Source organism: Amblyomma maculatum, chromosome 6 (genome assembly GCF_055883805.1).
Source record: "Amblyomma maculatum isolate TAMU_Amacu chromosome 6, ASM5588380v1, whole genome shotgun sequence".
Lineage (NCBI taxonomy): Eukaryota > Metazoa > Arthropoda > Arachnida > Ixodida > Ixodidae > Amblyomma > Amblyomma maculatum.
The window spans coordinates 179,543,171-179,560,960 of NC_139349.1; the positions used below are offsets into that span (position 1 = coordinate 179,543,171).

Genomic DNA, 17,790 nt, shown 5'->3' on the forward strand with positions numbered 1-17,790 from the left:
TTGTCAAGTGTCTCGAATAAATCACCAATAATTGTATGGTACATTGATGGCCTCAAGGTCACACGTCGTCACTTTTGATTCCAGTAGAAATATGAGTACACTGTGCGTAACTAGCAATCGAGCGACCGTATTCGACGGAGTCCATTGAACGAAGGATAAACCAGTGGAAACGACGCGTTCACAATTATAAGTACACAGCACGAAGCTGGAAACACAACTGATTTTTACTAGTGAATTGCCAAAAGCAGAACCACGCGCACCGGCACGTAAGCAGCCGCAGTGCCAGCAATACAATAAACACAAAAGATGATTGTGCAGGAGATGATAAACAAAGTCCCGTTCATGAAGCGATGCTCTTGTTTTGAAGATAACAAAAGAGTCGCTGACGTATTCAGTGCCTGGATTTTTGATCTTGTAGGCCTCAAGGATTTCTCGTTATAGCTGCATTTTTCCGCGGCCAATGATTTTCAGATCATTAAAGAGGAGAGTGCGAGCAGAGACATTAGTCTGCCAGCCAAGATCCGTATAACTCGTGCTATGGTCTTTCCAGTTGTGATGTATGGATGCGAGAATTGGACTGTGAAAAAGGCTGACAGCCGAAGAATTGAGGCGTTTGAATTGTGGTGCTGGCGAAGACTCTTGAGAGTTCCTTGGACTGCCAGAAGATCAAATCAGTCGATATTGTCGACCATAAACCCTGACTGCTCATTGGAGGGTCAAATTTTAAAGTTAAAGCTCAGCTACTTTGGTCATCTGATGAGAAGAGAGGAGTCGCTGCAGAAAGATTTGATGTTGGGAAAGGTTGAGGGTCGCCGGAGAAGGGGTAGGCAGCGAACGCGTTGGTTAGATGGCATCCTCGAGGCACTGCAGATGAAGTTATGTGATGTTAGGGAGATAGTGAGAGACCGGAAAGCGTGGCGTGACATGGTCCATAGGGTCACGAAGAGTCGGACACGACTGAACGACTAAACTGAACTGAAATAGGAGAGTGCAGTCTTCACAGCGGTTGCACTGTTTAGGCAGATTAGCTGTATTGTCTAGTTGAAGCTAATTTTGGTGTTGTCTTAGACGCTCAATAATGCACTGGCCAGATTGGCCTATGTAGGCCTTAGCACATCGGGTGTACATTTGGTGAACACGATTTGGTGTCTGACGTTGTATTTCTTTTTTGTGCTCTTGCTTGTAGCGATACGGAAACAAAGAGGTGATAATTATCAGGGCGTGGAAAAGGAAACCTGAACGCCGTATTTCGTGGCAGCATTCTTAACATTATATGAAACATTTGCAAGTATGGTATTACCGCAATTTTCATTCCTTTACTTTGCGTATGTTGACTCCAGCGGTGATTTGGATTGCCAACTGGGTCTGATTCAGCGCGCCCAGCGAGCAGCGAAGCTCAGCGGAGCCCTGGAATAGGGGCACCGACCCTGTGAGAAGACGGAAGATGGACCTCTTCTGTTACCATCGCAAGACCTTCCTAGAGAAACTAACGTATTTCCTATCCTATCCTATCTGAGGATGGTGCTTTACCTTTAGCTTGCTTGAGAATGTCTCAGCAAGAGAAACCAAGTCCTATTCATGGTAGCCTGATAACTGCAAGCGAGTGAGCTGCTCTAAAAAACTTTTCTGCAGACTGTGGAGACATGATTTGCTTAAGGCAGTACCAAGGCAATGTTTGGCGATGCCCCTCTTCACAAGTTTGGAATGCGACGAGGTGTAGGGTAGCAGGCTTTTCTTAGTGCGAGCAGGGTAATTCCTGCAAACGTGGTTCTGGTCAAAAAAGGTTAGAAGCTGAAGGCCTTGCCTTCACAAAAACGGGTTCGCGAGCCATGGTCTCGCCCGACGAGTGACAAATACAGTCTCTTAAAAACACCGCTTAACTCCGGATAAACAAAAAATCAAAACCAATAAATATAAAGCGCTACTGCGCTGAGAACAGGCTGTACATGCGCGCGACAATAGAACACAAATGGAAAGCGGGAAGAATGTCAGGACCTTACCGCGGCAAAACAAAACACACTGCGGAGGGAATTAAACGAGCAATAGGGCCAAACCGCTAATGGCGGCACAAGAAACATTGCTCCTCGCGGGACAGCAACTCACACGAATACGCCTAGGCTGTTCCTGCAGGCACTGCTTCCATCTTCGCATCGGCGATCTTCTTTCAGTCGTCTGTGCACACCCTGCTGGCCCATGACGCTCGCCGGCTGCCCCGCACCGGCCTCTCCGCCAGGCCAAAAAAAGGCCCCGCGCCTTGCGTCCGACGCGCTATCTACCGTCATCTGTTGCCGCTAACAGCACGCCTCCCAAGATTATCTGCTTGCTCATGCGCACTCGCGCTGCCCGTGCAAACACAATACTAATAGAAAGACGCGCGTGCGGTTTAAAACACTTAAAGGGGCTGCGGAGCCCCACACTCCCCCCCCCCCCTCTCAAGACGGGACACCTCTAGAGATGTCGAAGAACGAAACAAAGAAGGGCACTGGGAGGAGTACAAAAACAATGCTGGGGCGGCTGACGACCTGCCCGCTTGAAGGCATCCGCTGGATTGGTGGCATTCATCAGACGATGGTCCACATCTGGTAGACCCGGGTGCCTTTACGTACTTTCTGGCCACTCGTAGTACTTTCTCAGGTCGGCGATGTTGACTGGTCCGGTCTCCCGGCCACCCTGCACATGACGAAGCATGTAAGCGAGCCGCGAAAGACTCTTTCTTACTACAAAAGGACCAGTCCACCGAGGAGCGAGAGAGGCGGCAAATCCTTTTGCGGCATCACTTAGCGGGTGCGAGCGGCGGAGAACTTTATCCCCAACGTCGAACTGCAAAGGACGCCTGCCCTTGTTGTACCGGCCACAGTGCTCCAGGCGGGCGAGGTCCAAGTTCTCCCTGGCCTCCTTTAGAGTTCAAGCGAGACGACTGGAGAAATCCTGGGTGCACCTGGAATAACTGGGAGCCTGCAAATCAGAGTCATGGGTTGTCCAATGGGAAATCGCAGCTCACGGCCAAGAAGAATAGCTGCCGGCGTAAAACCAGTCGACTGGTTTACTGTGCTTCTTGTGGCGAAAGCCATCTCCTGCACTCGCACATCCCAGTCTTTGTGACGCTCCGTGAGAGCCACGAGCATGGTTTTCAGGTTTCTGTTGACCCGCTCTGTGATGTTGCCCTGAGGATGGTAGGGCGTAGTCTTTTTGTGCTGCACACCAAGAGCTTTGCAGGTGTCAGCAAATATCCTGCCCGAAAAATACGTCGCATTATCAGTGATTAGCTGCGCCGGAAAGCCGAACAGAGTGAATGCGTCTAGGAGTTTATCCCAGACTACCTTTGAGTCCGGTTTATGCAGCGGGTATAATTCAACCCATTTAGAAAAAGGATCAGGGACCACTAGCAAGTAGCACATTCTTTTCACAGATCTAGGATAAGGGTCCATTACGCCGCAGGCAACAATTTTCCACGGGGAACGGCTCTCCACAGGTTGCAAGAAGCCCGGTGGTTTACCTCCCCTTGCCTTCACTGTCTGGCATGTAAGACAAGTACGGACGTATACCACCTCATCAATTCTTATGCGGGGCCAAGTCACGATACGACCCAACTTTTCATATGTTCTGTTGCCATCGCTGTGGCCTGCAAGGCGTGTGTCGTGAAAATACTCTAAAAAGAGCTTGCGGAGGCTCCTTGGTACGACAACACGAAATGGGGACTCACCACCATCTGTGTCGGCAGTGGGTATATATCTCAGGAGAAGTCCATCCTCTGCTTTCAGGTAGCAGTCATGACTGCCGGTAGGCGCTGTGCTTCCTGCAGGGTTGGTGCTGTCCGGGCGCTTTCGCATTTGGATGCACTGAGGATCTCTTAGCTGAGCATCGAGCAGCTGTTGACGGGAAACCAGCATTCCCCAGGCAGCAGCGGCTTCTGCGATCACCAGGACTTGCGGTGCTTGCTCGCCATCTGCAGGTAACGGAGCTAGGGACGGGGCGTCGGCTGCCTTGTTGAAGGTGCCTTTCTTGTACTCAAGCCTGTAATTATATTTCTGAAGAGCGAGCGCCCAGCGGGCTAGACGGCCGGCTCGGTTTTGCAGCTTTGACAACCAAGACAGTGCCTGATGATCGGTCTGAATTGTAAACTCAGCCACATCGAAATACATGTCAAACTTTTTTAGCGCAAATACAATTGCCAAGCTCTCTTTCTCTGTTACCGTGTGGTTTTGTTCCGGCGATGAGAGAGTGCGGAGCGTATTCACAAACGCGCCTCGACTCGACGCTCCACCTTCACTCGTTGGAGCGGAGAATACAGCCGCTACTCCACTCCAGGGCCGATTCGGATTCATGAACGCCCCTCAGCGTTTCCTCCGACAAGTTCTCCTCGAGAATACCTCCTCCAATCGGAGCAGCGCAAGTGGCATATGGGAACGAGATTAAGATGAACTTTTGGCTCGAAAACTGCGTGCTGAACTGTGCAACATACTCAGTTTTTTATGTCAAGTCTTCTAAACAACTTTCGCAACCGACCTCGACGTTAACAGCATAGTGTAACTTGTTTTGTGGGCTGGATGAAAAGGGCGGCTGTGAAAAATTGCTGAAAATGTTTTCGCATCTGGAAACAGTCGCTGCTGATGACGTAAGCTTCGAGAAATGGTGTGAATACTTCGGTTTATTGTTTTGTGTGAGATCTACGCTCGGCCTTTGCCGCGTTGCCTTTTTTTATTGCCAGGCTTTGACAGACCTTTTTTTTTTATTGACAGGCTTGACCGACTTTTTTTTTGCCAGGCTTTTTTTTATTGCCGGGCGTCAAAATACATTGCAGGAAAAAAAGGACAAGCCGCGAACTCCTACGAGCATGGCTCTGGTCTGCTCGGAGGCCAGCTAAACATGCGTGCTGCTTCGCAGCGCATTGCAGCTCATGCACGCTGAATTTGACCCTCCAGAAGAAAATGCCGCGTGCGGTTTCCAGACAAGTAGGGAGCCCTAATTGATAACGTGCTTGAAAAGCCATGCTCTTCGTCGGCCGCGAATATCCCTCCGTAGGAGGAGCACACCAACGCGCTCCCTCGACAGCGCCGCGCCGACCGCGCGTCCGCAGACGTACTACGTACCCTCGGGCGACGGGCAAGCCATTTATGTCCGCACAGTCCCACCGCGCCTCCGGTGCTCGCCAGCTTACTGGATACAACACGCTGTTCCCCCACAAGTCCGGAGCCGTCTGTGGAAGCGCGCGGGGCGAGCCACGGAAAGTGCGCCGCCGCAGCTCGACTCCAGACGCGGGCGAGCTCACCATTTGGCCAAATCGCGCCTCAACTCTGCACTCGGTGGGCTCCGAAAAGGCTATCCATTTATCCAGTGACGACTTGTGCCCGCGCCACATACGCTCAATGCGACGATGCGACGATCAAACAACACAGACGTCGGTGGCTGATCACGGTTATCCATGTTCGGCGTGAGCGGCAGGGACGGCCGGAGACTAGCCATGACCACATTCGTAAAACGATAGCGTGCCAGAAGTCCCGGGTCACTGTCACTCTCAGCTGATGCTTTAGAGAAAGGTTCGGTGCATCCTTGTCGTATCTTCTTTAGTGAAACTTTTGGTATACCGGTAGAACGAATTCCACACAGCGAGCGAGCGATGTGATGTCGGCCATGTTTACAAGCGGAGTGGCGGTCGAGGAGCGGCCAAGGTAGCGTCATCGCAGACTCGAGATTCTCGAGAAAACTCAAGTTTTCTCCACCACTGGAGGAGCGATTCGAGTGGAGATTGCTTTGTGAAACGAAAAACAGGCCTCGAGGTCCGCTTGGAGTAGAAGTTCGAGTGAAGGCGTGTTTGTGAATACGGCGGTGCGACTTGCAAATGTCAAGGGGCAAATCTTCCCTTCGTGATCCTGAAGCAAAACAGCGCTTATTCCATACTCACTCGCATCAGTCTGCACTGTAAAGGACCGGTTTATGTCCGGGAGCCGCAGAGGAGCAATCTCGGCGATAGCTGTTGGCAACGCCCGAAACGATTCCTGCTCCGTGTCTGTCCAGGACCAACGGGCACCTTTCCGGAGAAGCTGATGAAGGGGTCTAGCCAGGTCCGCACAGTTTAGAATGAGGTGGCGGTAGAAACCGACCATGCCCAAGAATCGCTGCAGAGTCTTAACGTTTGTTGGTGATGGCAGCTGCAATACGGCCTGCAGTTTCTCCTCGCCAGACCGGACTGTGCCCTGTTCAACAATGAAACCAAGCAGGTTTATTCGGTGTGAAACCAATTGCACTTTGCGGGGGTTAATGGTGTTTTCTGCGGCCTACACACGTTGGGAAACAGTGGTTAAATGAATCAGTACTCATCTAGGCTTTCTGAAATCACCACGGTGTCGCCCATGTATGCCATTGCATAGTTGAATTCGCGTCTCCGAGCACTATATCCATCACGTGCTGAAAGGTAGCAGATGAATTGCATAAACCGAACGGCAGTCGAACAAACTCGAATAATCCCCGATGGCAAGTGAATGCAGTTTTTTCGATGTCACCCTGGTGAATCGGTATCTGCAGAAAACCCCTGCTACAGTCTAGAGTAGTGAAGAAATTTGCTGATCCAAGCGTATACATAACAGAGTCACCTGACGGAAAAGGGTACGAATCTCTGACTGTTACAGCGTTCAGCCGCCGATAGTCGACACATAAGCGTGCTCTGCCGTCTTTATTAGGCGCAAGAACAACGGGAAAAGCCCAAGGGCTCTTTGAGGGTCTTACTGCACCGGTAGCCACCATTTCATACAGAGCGGAATCCAGGAGTCCTCGCTTGTGGACGCTCAATGGCCTGGGGTTGAAACGGATCGGGCGTGAGCTGCCGGTATCAATCCTGTGCGTCAGTACGTTAGCTTTTAAAGGAGCCTCCGTGAACATGGTAGCGAAGGGCTCAAGCGTCGCCTGGATTCTGGTTATTTCCGTTTGTGACCCTGTGAAAGACTGGAGGACAGTGAGAACACCACTTTCTGCTACTCCGACTGAGGGGGGATCTGCGACCAGAAGGTTTGAGTGACGCTCTGTTATCTGTGTAATGAACTTCAGTGGTTCTGCATTAATGCCGTATCGGTAATTGCCTGAAAGTAGGTCGAGAATGATTCCTGCCATCGAGATGAAGTCACAGCCCAAAATTACCGGACAAGAGAGACCGCGAAGATGCAGAAAGCGCTGTTTTATTTTGCGACCATTCACGGTAACTGTTAGACGTGCTGCAGAGGTTGCTGAAGCTATCTGTGGCGACACCATCCGAAGCTTTGTAGTCACTCCTCGTCACTGCAAATGTCTTGAATCGCATGCTCGCTTCACCTTATCGCCCGAAACAGAAACAGTGGAACCTGAGTCCAGGAGAGCAGGAACTTCTATCATCGCTATTTTCACAGTTACCAACGGTGCATTATCAGGGCGGGCATCTCGGAGGCGGAACGTGGACGGCAAATCGCTTACCGTTTGGTCCTTGATGTCTTGGGACCATGTTTCATGCTCTAAGGCCCCGTCAATTACCTCTGGGGCCGGGGCTGTCTGAGCCAGAGGAGACGGCTTCTCTCCACGTCTCTTACATCGCTTAGGCTCACGTCTGCAGCAGCCCCGTACCCTGGCTGCCGGGTGATGAGACGACCAAAACACCAGGCTCCGTGCTGGCCACGTTCGTACGCCCGCATTGTAGCCGGCGGCAACCAGAGGAGGCCCGGTCCGGCCTGTCACCCCTTGCACTCGGCCCGTCACCGGTGGAGGCCCGGTCCGACCTGCCACCCCTTGCACTCGGCCCGTCATCGAAGGATGCCCGATCCGGCCTGCCACCCCTTGCTCTCGGCCAGTCACCGGAGGAGGCCCGGTCAGGCCTGCCACCCCTTGCTCTCGGCCAGTCACCGGAGGTGGTCCGGTCCGGCCTGCCACCCCTTACTCTCGGCCAGTCACCGGAGGAAGCCCGGTCCGACCTGCCACACCCTGCAGTCGGCCAGTCACTGGAGGAGGCCCGGTCCGGCATGCCACCCCCTGCAGTCGGCCAGTCACTGGAGGAGGCCCGGTACGGCCTGCCACCCCCTGCAGTCGGCCAGTCACTGGAGGAGGCCCGGTCCGGCCTGCAACCTCCTGCAGTCGATCAGTCAGCGGAGGAGGCCCGGTCTGGCCTGCCACCCCCTGATGTCGGCTCAGGAGTCCGGCCTGCCAGCCCGTGCAGTCGGCTCAGTACAGGAAGAGGCCCTGTATGGCCTGCCACCCCCTGCAGTCTGCTCGGTTCAGGAGGAGGCGCTCCAGGGATTGCGACCACGTGGAAGTCGCCTGCCCCCATAGAGCAGCTGGGGGTCATCACGCGGTGGGCTGCCAATGATGCGAGCCATGCACAGGACGGGCTCGAGGCAGGTCTCCGCTGGGGGAGGTGGCTTGTAGTCGAGCTCCGCCAGAAAAGATGCCTCGATGCGGGAGGCCTTCCTGGCCATGTCGTCGAAGTCCATGAACTGGCGGCGCCGGAGGTGTGGCTGCTACCTCGGATGGCACCGATGTATGGCATGGTCCACCGCTCATGCAGCCCTTGAAAACTGCGCAAAAACTTGAGCGAACCCTCGTGTTCGCCTTGCGTTCTGGCACAAAGCTCATCCTTAATGCGGATGACGTAGTCAGGTGGCGAAACCTCATCTCGGAAACGCTGTACAAAGTCCTGTTTTTTTAATGGCCGCTGTCTACGCCTGCAGGTTACTGAAGAACCTACTAAAGCTACAGAAATCACACGTGTGACCAGACCACTGTCCAAAATTGCCATTGCCACCTGATAGTAATCGCGTTCATGAAGAAAACCGTAAACAGATTTCTTGTCGGGGTATCCTTCAAACCTCGGCACGTGCAAATTTAGCTGCAGATGGTTATCGCGATACAAGGGAGTGGGCGTTAACAAAACTGGCTCACTTCCAATCACTTCTCTGAATTGTGCCTTTGATGCAAGTAGCTGGGACAGTAGGCAAATAATTCCGCTTTGAAAATCCGACGGTCGATTTTCTGTTCTCCTAATTGCTCATGCATAGAACCGGCATGGGTGGGAGGTGGAAATTCAGCTTTCAACTGGGCGCTTGCGCCAGGTGAGTTGAGATTATCCGCCATAGCTACGCATGAAAACATGGAATGTTCTCACTTAAGTTGCGACACTCGCGGGGCAAACCAAAGCTCGAGCGAAAATCACGTTGGGCGCCAGATGAAGGCCTTGCCTTCAAAAAAACGGGTTCGCTAGCCATGGTCTTGCCCGACGAGTGACAAATCCAGCCTCTTAAAAACACCGGTTTATTCCCGATAAACAAAAAAAGCAAAACAAAGAAACATAAGGCGCTACTGCGCTGAGCACAGGCTGTACATGCGCACGACAATAGAACACCAACGACAAGCGGGAAGAATGTCAGGTCCTTACCGCGGCGAAACAAAACACACTGCGGAGCGAATAAAACGAGCAATAGGGCCAAAGCGCTAACGGCGGCACAAGAAAGATTGCTTCTCGCGGGACAGAAACTCGCAGAAATACGCCTAGACTGTTCCTGCAGGCACTGCTTCCATGTTCGCGTCGGCGATCTTCTTTCAGTCCTCTGTGCACATCCTGCTGGCCCATGACGCTCGCCGGCTGCCCCACGCCGGCCTCTCCGCCGGAGCAAAAGAAGGCCCCGCGCCTCGCTTCTGGCGCGTTTATCTACCGTCGTCTGTCGCCGCTAACATCACGCCCCCCAAGATTATCTGCTTGCTCATGCGCACTAGCTCTGCCGGTGCAAACAAAATACAAATAGAAAGACGCGCGCGCGGTTTAGAACACTCAAAGTGTCTGCGGAGCCCCAAAAAGCAAATCTAAAAATCTGATTGGGTCGTCAAGTGGTACCTCATGGGTGAAAATCCTGTCTGCGGAAGTCTCGTTAAACGCGGATAACATGTGAAATGCCGCTGAATCGACGCTGTCACGGGAATTTAGTTTCAAATGAATTAAGAAATAGTCCACAAAAACTTTTACCACTCGAGCGTCATACAATATGAGCTTGCCATACAATATGACAACGCACGTCCATTCCGCACGAGCGTTGAGTCAGGAATCCCCGCATATGCGGGAATCGCCTGGCGACGATCACCAGTTGTGAAAGCAAAAATGAATGTGACATCATTGACATCACTACAGGGTCACATCCGGCTATGACGCCACTGCATGGGCCCCATAGCGGCGTTGCTCGGGCTAATGCAGAGCACATTCCTACATCCAGATCACAAACGTCCCTTGTCGGATATTTGAGAGCAATCCAACCTAAATGTGGGCTCTTTATGGGAAAGCCCTCATACATCAGAAATCAGGCCGCCCACATAAAATATTTGTGGGACCTAGACCGGCCGTAGTGGGGCAAACAAAAACGGGCAGCAAAAAAACGGACATGCCCACATGCTGTCTTGCCCCGCCGGGGTGGTGCAGTGGTAAGACGCCCGACTACTGTGCCGGAGTTCCTGGGTTCGAACCCGACCACGGCTCCTGCGTTTCGATGGAGGCGAAACGAAGTGGCGTCCGTGTGCTGTGCGATGTCAGTGCACGTTAAAGATCCCCAGGTGGTAAAAAATACTCCGTAGCCCTTCACTACGGCTCCCCTTTCTGTCTTTCCACTTTCATTCCCACCTTCCTCCCTTCCCTTACGGCGCGGTTCAGGTATCCACAGAGCAAGTGTGACAGATACTGCCCCTTTCCCTTCCTGTGAAATAATTACTACTACAACACATGCTGCCCCAATCGGCCCCTTGTAGATTACTTGAGGGCAGGTGAAATATGAATAAGCACTCAATTTGGGCAAGCCCTCCTGAAGCCCAAATGAAGCACCCTTATAGCTAAACTGCTTTAGGTCCTGCGTAGGCTGTAATGGGGCTGGAAGGCGGGCGTGCCCGCATGGTACCAAAATTGGCCCCTTGTGGGAAATTTGAAGACACGTGCAACCGTAGGTGTGCTCTAGGTTCAAAAACAACACCCAGCCCAATTGGGGCTGCCCGCACAAAAATGTTTTATATTCCACATGGGCCGTTGTGGGGCTGGAAGGCGGGAAGACCCTCATGATACCAAAATCGGTCCGTTGTGGGGAATATGAAGGCACGTGCCACAGCAAGTGGGCTTTAGGTGCAACACCCAGCCTAATTGGGATTGCCCACATAAAACCGCGGTAGGTCCCACATCGGCCGCAATGGGGCTAGAAAGCGCGCGTTCAATTTTGTAATCATTCGTTCCAGCCTTTATTTGTATTAGATGTTGCACTAAATTACTATTATAGATGATTTGTATAACAGTTGTTGTCATTTTGAGTCGATTGGAAATATTGCGCGGCTTTTGTTCTCGTGCTCATGCGAATGCGCTAAATATACTAAAACATACTGATTGCTAACTGTTGCTCCTAATGTGGTTGCTGTGGATAGCCTGCAATACCAAGCGTAATAATATTGTTCAGAACACACATCTCCATAGCCTGAACAAGATGTACACGAAGTCGTTTAGGCTAGATTAATGCTATGAAGTATTGTAAAATTTAATATTGTGGCTGTTTAGGAAGGGCAGACATGCATACAATAATTACTTATGTGCATAAATAATGATTGGGAATACTTGAACAAGGGCTCGCCATCAATTTCCTGCGTCGGACCCCTATGAGAATAATGTAGGCAAGCCCAAGTGCGGCTTGCGCTATAGAACCCGCATCGGTACTGTGCCATTATCTGAGGGGCCAACCGAAATAAAAACAAAATATTTATCCTGAGCGGCTACCTGAATCTGACCAAAGTAGGACCATCATGGGCAGTTGGCGGGATGTGCCCTTCTTGCAATGCGGGAAAAATGTGGGCAGCCCCGGAAGGGCTGCCTGCATCGGTCGCTAGTGGGACCCATCCCGGCATTGTCGACAGCCCCCTTCAGGCCTACGTCGGCTCTTCTTGCAGCACCCACATTGAGCCCACCGGGGCTGTCCTGCATTGCCTACATCGGACCCGCCAAGGGCCCCCATTCATAGCCCACTTTGGGCTACCTGAGACATTACACCCTTAAAAACGTCATAATTAATTTCACTGTACGATATAATCTACCACTGACGATCTCACCATTTATTTAACTTGAAGTAACGACATACTACACCCCTGATTGCGTTATCATTTATTCCAGGGTACGACATACTACACCACTGATTACGTCACCATTTATTCCAAGGTACGACAAACTACACCACAGATGACGTCATCAAAATAAGCGTTACGGACGGACACGATCGTCACCGCGGACGTGACGCATTAAACAGGCGATGCTTGGGAAACATTTAGTTTTGCTACAGACGCCCTTTTACCTTCGAACTACTTTTTTCACCACTGAAAGGTACACCTGACTGTTTGTACCCTGCATATTATTCGAATTAACCAGTTCCTCACTCGCTCTAGACAGCAGAGTCAAAATGTTAGCTCGCAAACAGGCAGTGGATGTTTGGGCAACTCGCAGCGGCGCATTGTGCAAGCGTCGTTCGTCGTTCTCTGCACAAGTTGCAAGGAGGGAAGAGAGTGCTGCAGAAGCGCTGGGGGATGAGTTCTACATCAACCCCACGAAACCGGTGTAGCTGCTTTCGGAATTCTACGCCCAGAGTCACCGTTATTGAATTACAGCTACGGGAAGGTGGGTGCAAGCCACTCACCAAGTTTTGTTACTCTAGTGCGCAGCGAATCCGGCTTATCTTGAGAATACCGACGCGCCGTAGAGGCCGCTCTAGCACGAGGCCTAACTACGCGAAACAGCGAAAGCGTACGATGAAGAACGTACATGAAGTAGACGGAACTACACTCCGGGGAAATAACTACAAGCGAACAGAGTGGACGACAATCATCGGAACTTATCACGACAAATCAAAAGCACGAGTGGAGGATACAGGACGCACCAGACCGCACCAGGACGCTACCCATGTCAGACCGGCGTCGAAATACCGCCTAAACGCAGAGCAGCTTCACGCAACACAGCAAATCGTGCGCAGAAGTCACCAGATTGCTTCACTGGCACCGAACGCTATCATGGCAGATTAATGCTCGCAGGGACACCTCTTCATGGCCAACTTACAGCCACAGTTGCTACTCCGCTGCCTCACCTCAACTGCAAAAATACCGGTAGGAGTAGATGTACAATGCGCGTTCACCCAACAAACAATCCCTACACCAAATCCACAACTAGCCAGGAATCAGGTCAGGTCCAGGTTACTGTCACCAATGCGCTGGCGACCACCACCTGCTGACAAGGGAAACTAGACTCCGCAGTTCCGGAGGCAAGAACTGCCTGCTCCTCGAAAAGCTGAATGCCTCATATTTTGCGCGCGAACATTATAGTGATCTCTATCGATAGACTGTTCGTATATGCGCTGGTCGATACGGGTGCTGCAGTGTCAGTGATTTATGAGCGACTCTGCCGACGATTACAAAAAGTTACTATGTCATTTCACGGTTATTCGCTCCACACTGCTAGTGAAGAGAAGATCGCACCTTTAGCAGCATGTACAGTGCGTGTCGTCATTGAAGGGGTTTTGTAGAGTGTCGAGTTCATAGTTTTGTCGTCTTGTTTCCACGACGTGGTTCTCGGATGGGATTTCTTGTCCAAAAATAATGCCGTGATCGAATGCGTCCGAGCTAAAGTGGAATTGTCTGCACTCCTGCGACGCACTATCCGACAATTACAGTTCAGTGTGTCCTCAAAAGCTACCCATCGCTGAAGACGTCGACGTAGCACCAGAGGCTTGCGCCCTGGTACCTCTTTCGTATCCCGCCGTGTCAACTGTTACTGTTTTATTTACGCCGTCTGCATCCTTCATCCACCGCAAGCACCTTCCGATGCTGTCTGCTGTTCTTCATGTTCACGGTTGCTTCACCCAACTACTCATCTACAATCCTTCTTCGCGCCCGCTTACTCTTCTACGTGGTGAATTTCCCTGTTCTATTCAACCAGCCACCTTCTACCCGATCTTGACGCCTCGGAGACCTACCGTAGTAACTACATCGCGAAACTGCAGTCCGACCCGACGTCTGATCCGTTGCCAGGCGACCTTTTCCGAACCTCCATCGATGACGCTATTCCTTCCATATACCGAGCTGGTGGCCCTTTTACAGACGTTTCGCTCCGCATTCGACACCGCCCACACACCTCTAGGCCGCACTTCTACAGTCGCGCATCACATTCAGACCGGATCTTACTCGCCTTTTCGACAGCGACCCTGTCATGTGTCAGCGGCAGAGTGTCGCATCATCAGTGAACAAGTTGAGGACATGCTACAACGTGGTGTAATCCGTCCGTCTCAAAGCCCCTGGTCTTCACCAGTGGTGCTCGTAAAGAAGAAAGCTGGCTCAATTCGCTTTTGTGTCGATTACCGGCGCCTGAATAAAATAACTCACAAGGACAATTACCCCCCTCCGCGTATAGACGACGCTCTTGATTGCCTTCAAGGTGCCGAGTACTTTTCGTGCTATGGATTTGCGTTCCGGTTACTGGCATGTGTCAATGGCCGCCTGTGACAGAGAGAAGACCGTATTGGTGACCCCGGATGGCCTCTATGATTCGAATGTAATGCCCTTCGGTTTGTGCAACGCGCCTGCCACATTCGAGAGGATGATGGATAACATCTTGCGGAATTTTAAGTGGCATATCTGCCTCTGCTACCTGGTCGACATTGTTGTCTTTTCCATCAATTCTTCGCCACTATGCTGTGGAGTCATAGCCAACGCCACTCGCCTTACTGATACGAGTGACGTTGGCCTCGGAGCGGTCTTGGCTCAACAGAAAAACGGTTTTCAAGCATGCGTCGTCGCGTACGCGAGTCGCGTCCTCTCCAAAGCTGAATGCAACTACTCAGTTACGGAAAAGGAGTGTTTGGCCATTGTTTATTCACTAACAAAATTCAGACCCTACCTGTACGGTCGCCAGTTTGACGTCATCACCGACCACCACGCGGTCGGTGACGGCCGCGTGGCTGTCCTCTGTCCGGCTGTCCGCTGTTGGCTGTCCTCTCTTAAAGACCCGTCCGGCCGCTTCGCACAATGAGCTCTCTGCCTTCAGGAATTTGACATTGGCGTTAGATATCGCTCTGGCCGTGAACACATAGATGCCAACGCTCTGTCTCGTTCTCCCCTATCTAGCGACGCTGCTTGCTCCTCGGCGGCTCGTCCCGTCCTCTCATCTCTAACCATTACTGATATGCCTGCAGAGTAGCGAAAAGACCCGTGGGCTGCTTCTCTTATCGACATCGTGTCCACTTCTCTCAATGCTACGCCTTCTCGGACTTCACGCCGTCAAGCACCACAATTCGCAATACGAGACAGACTCCGTTACCGCCGTAACTGTATGCCCGATGGTCGACGATGGCTTCTCGTCATTCCCCGCCATTTACGATATGAAATTAGCGCCTCTTTCCGTGCCGACCCTCAGTTTGCCCATCCTGGCGTGGTCAAAATGTTTCAAACAATTTCTCAACGCTTTTAATAGAGCGGCATGTACGGTTATATTCGCAAATACGTCCGCTCCTGCATCGCCTGTCAACGCCGGAAGTCATCCACACCTCGTGCTTCTGCCCTTACAACCACTTCCATGCCCGGCCCGTCCTTTTGATCGCGTTGGCGTTAACCTTTACGGCCACTTCCCTGCACGGTATCCGGGAACCGGTAGATTATCGTCGGCATCGACCACCTCACCCGGTATGCCGAGACCGCCGCCTTACCCGCCGCTACTCCCCGTGAAGTTGCTCTGTTCTTGCTACATCATTTTGTTGTTCGCCACGGCGCGCCGCGAGAGCTGCTGAGTGACCGAGGCCGCGTCTTCCTTTCCAACGTCGTTGAAGCTCTGCTGGCCGAATGTCGTATCATACATCGGACCACCACAGCTTACCACCCTCAAACTAATGGGCTGACTGAGTGCTTCAATCGTACTCTCGGAAATATGCTCACAATGTAAGTTGGCGCTTACCAGACCATCTGGGACGCTGTTCTTCCTTTCGTGACGTACGCATGTAATACCGCCACGCAATCAACCACTGAATTTAGCCCTTTCTTCCTCTCAAGGCCGCCAAAAGCATCACCACGACAAAGATCAAACGCCACACGTTTTTCCTGCAGGATCTCTTGTTTGGATCTGGGTTTCTGACACCCCACCGGGATTGTGATCAAAATTTCTAACCGAGTACCATGGCACCTACCGCATCGTCCGCCAAAACTCCCCTGTGAATTATATCGTGGAACCACTCACTCCCTCTTCGCACGTGCGTGATCGCTGCCGCGAAACTTTGCACGTGGGCCGCCTCAAACGTGCTACGATCCGCTCCTCTTGCCCTCGCCATATGTCGCCAGGGTGGCTCTTCTTCGCTCCGGGGGAAATTGCAGTGAACTATGTGATGATATCACGAAGACAAGGATGAATACGACAAAGTGCTGCTGCGCTGCTCGAGCTTGTTTGTGCGTGCCTAGACTGGCTGTGTTCTTGTACGGTTCGTCGTGCAGATTAGAAAGGGTATTCCCCCTGTTAAAACACAGTAAAACCCCCCTTTCACCTTGGGTTGTGTCAGTCCAGATAAGGCTACAATAATTACTGTGAGAGGGAAATAATAAATTATAACGCTACAGTTAAATTTTTAAGGGTAGCATCTGCCTAAACTGACAAAGCGAACCAGTAACGTTTGCCCTTTTTCCAGCCACATGGTTCTTCGGACGCATGAGCGCGTGTCTCGGCTGCGTCGGAGACAACAGTGCACTCATCGGCAGCGTGGACACGCGCTTTTGCAGGATATTCATCGGTGGCAACTAACGTTGGCAACCGCGCCGATGCCAGTGTAATAGAATGAAGGTCCGTGGCAAGCCTTAGCGAGTCCAGGGCATGATCAGAACCTACAGATGGTCGGTACTTTTGCGGTGACATTAGGCGCATGAGTCAACGCAGGAGGAGTCAGTATGAGCCTGGACACTTGTCCATAGCATCAGTTCGGCGATTTAGATCCCAGGGTTGTAAAAACGCGGTAGATTTCAGAGCTCAGTGTTCCGCTGTCTTCCCTAGGCGATGCCATCTGGAGGATATACTGTCACGTAGGGGTGACAAACGTCTTTGACGGAAAATGCGGAGGCTTGATCTTCACAGGAATGAACTCTTTGTTGGGCTTACTTGCACCCTCAAAATAATTGAACAACTCGGCGGCGGCAGCAATTGCAGGAAACGCGCTCGAGTATCGCCGAATTCCGAATGTCGTTACATCGACAAACGCTCAATTTAAAGGCAGCCAGGAAACATCTAGATAAAGCCACAACCGGTCACTAGCATACACTAGGACGATGCTGAAGCATACTTTAGTGGCTGCAATCTTCGAGACACATCGCAGCGCATCTCTCGCGACAAGAAACTGATAAAGCTGCGTCTCGTGACAATGAGCATGAACAAACTAAATACACAGTTGATGCGCATGCCGGAATCACAGTGAAAAGGCCGCATGCCTGCGGCTGTCAAACAAAACGAACGCTCAGTAGTACTCGCGAGCGGGCTAGTTGGTTATACGACTCCTCTTGTGTGTGTAGTGCTTTTCGTGTATAACCATGCAGCGGCGGAGGTCGTCGGGGTAAAAAAGAACGCATAAAGACTTGAGCGCTTAGCGGCAATATATTGTTATCTGGTGACATGACACGCGATGGAACACGGCGACACAACAGAAACTGAACGACGTGATGACATGACCATGAAATATGCTTTAATGGTCAGCGGGCCTGGCGCGAGCGCTCCGCCCAGCGGCACTACCTGCTTCGTCATTTTCGTAGCATTACACG

At 51.8% G+C, this 17,790-nt stretch overlaps 1 protein-coding gene across 1 annotated transcript in view; it reads right to left on the bottom strand.

Moving 5' to 3' along the window:
- LOC146187488 (putative defense protein 1) overlaps positions 1-7,767 on the bottom strand; it is a 99,878-nt gene extending 92,111 nt beyond the window's left edge. The window contains exon 1 of the mRNA XM_084608219.1: positions 7,441-7,767. Within this exon, the coding sequence (XP_084464345.1) occupies positions 7,441-7,767 (327 nt within the window). The remainder of the gene's footprint in view (positions 1-7,440) is intronic.
- Between the last annotated feature and the right edge of the window lie 10,023 nt (positions 7,768-17,790).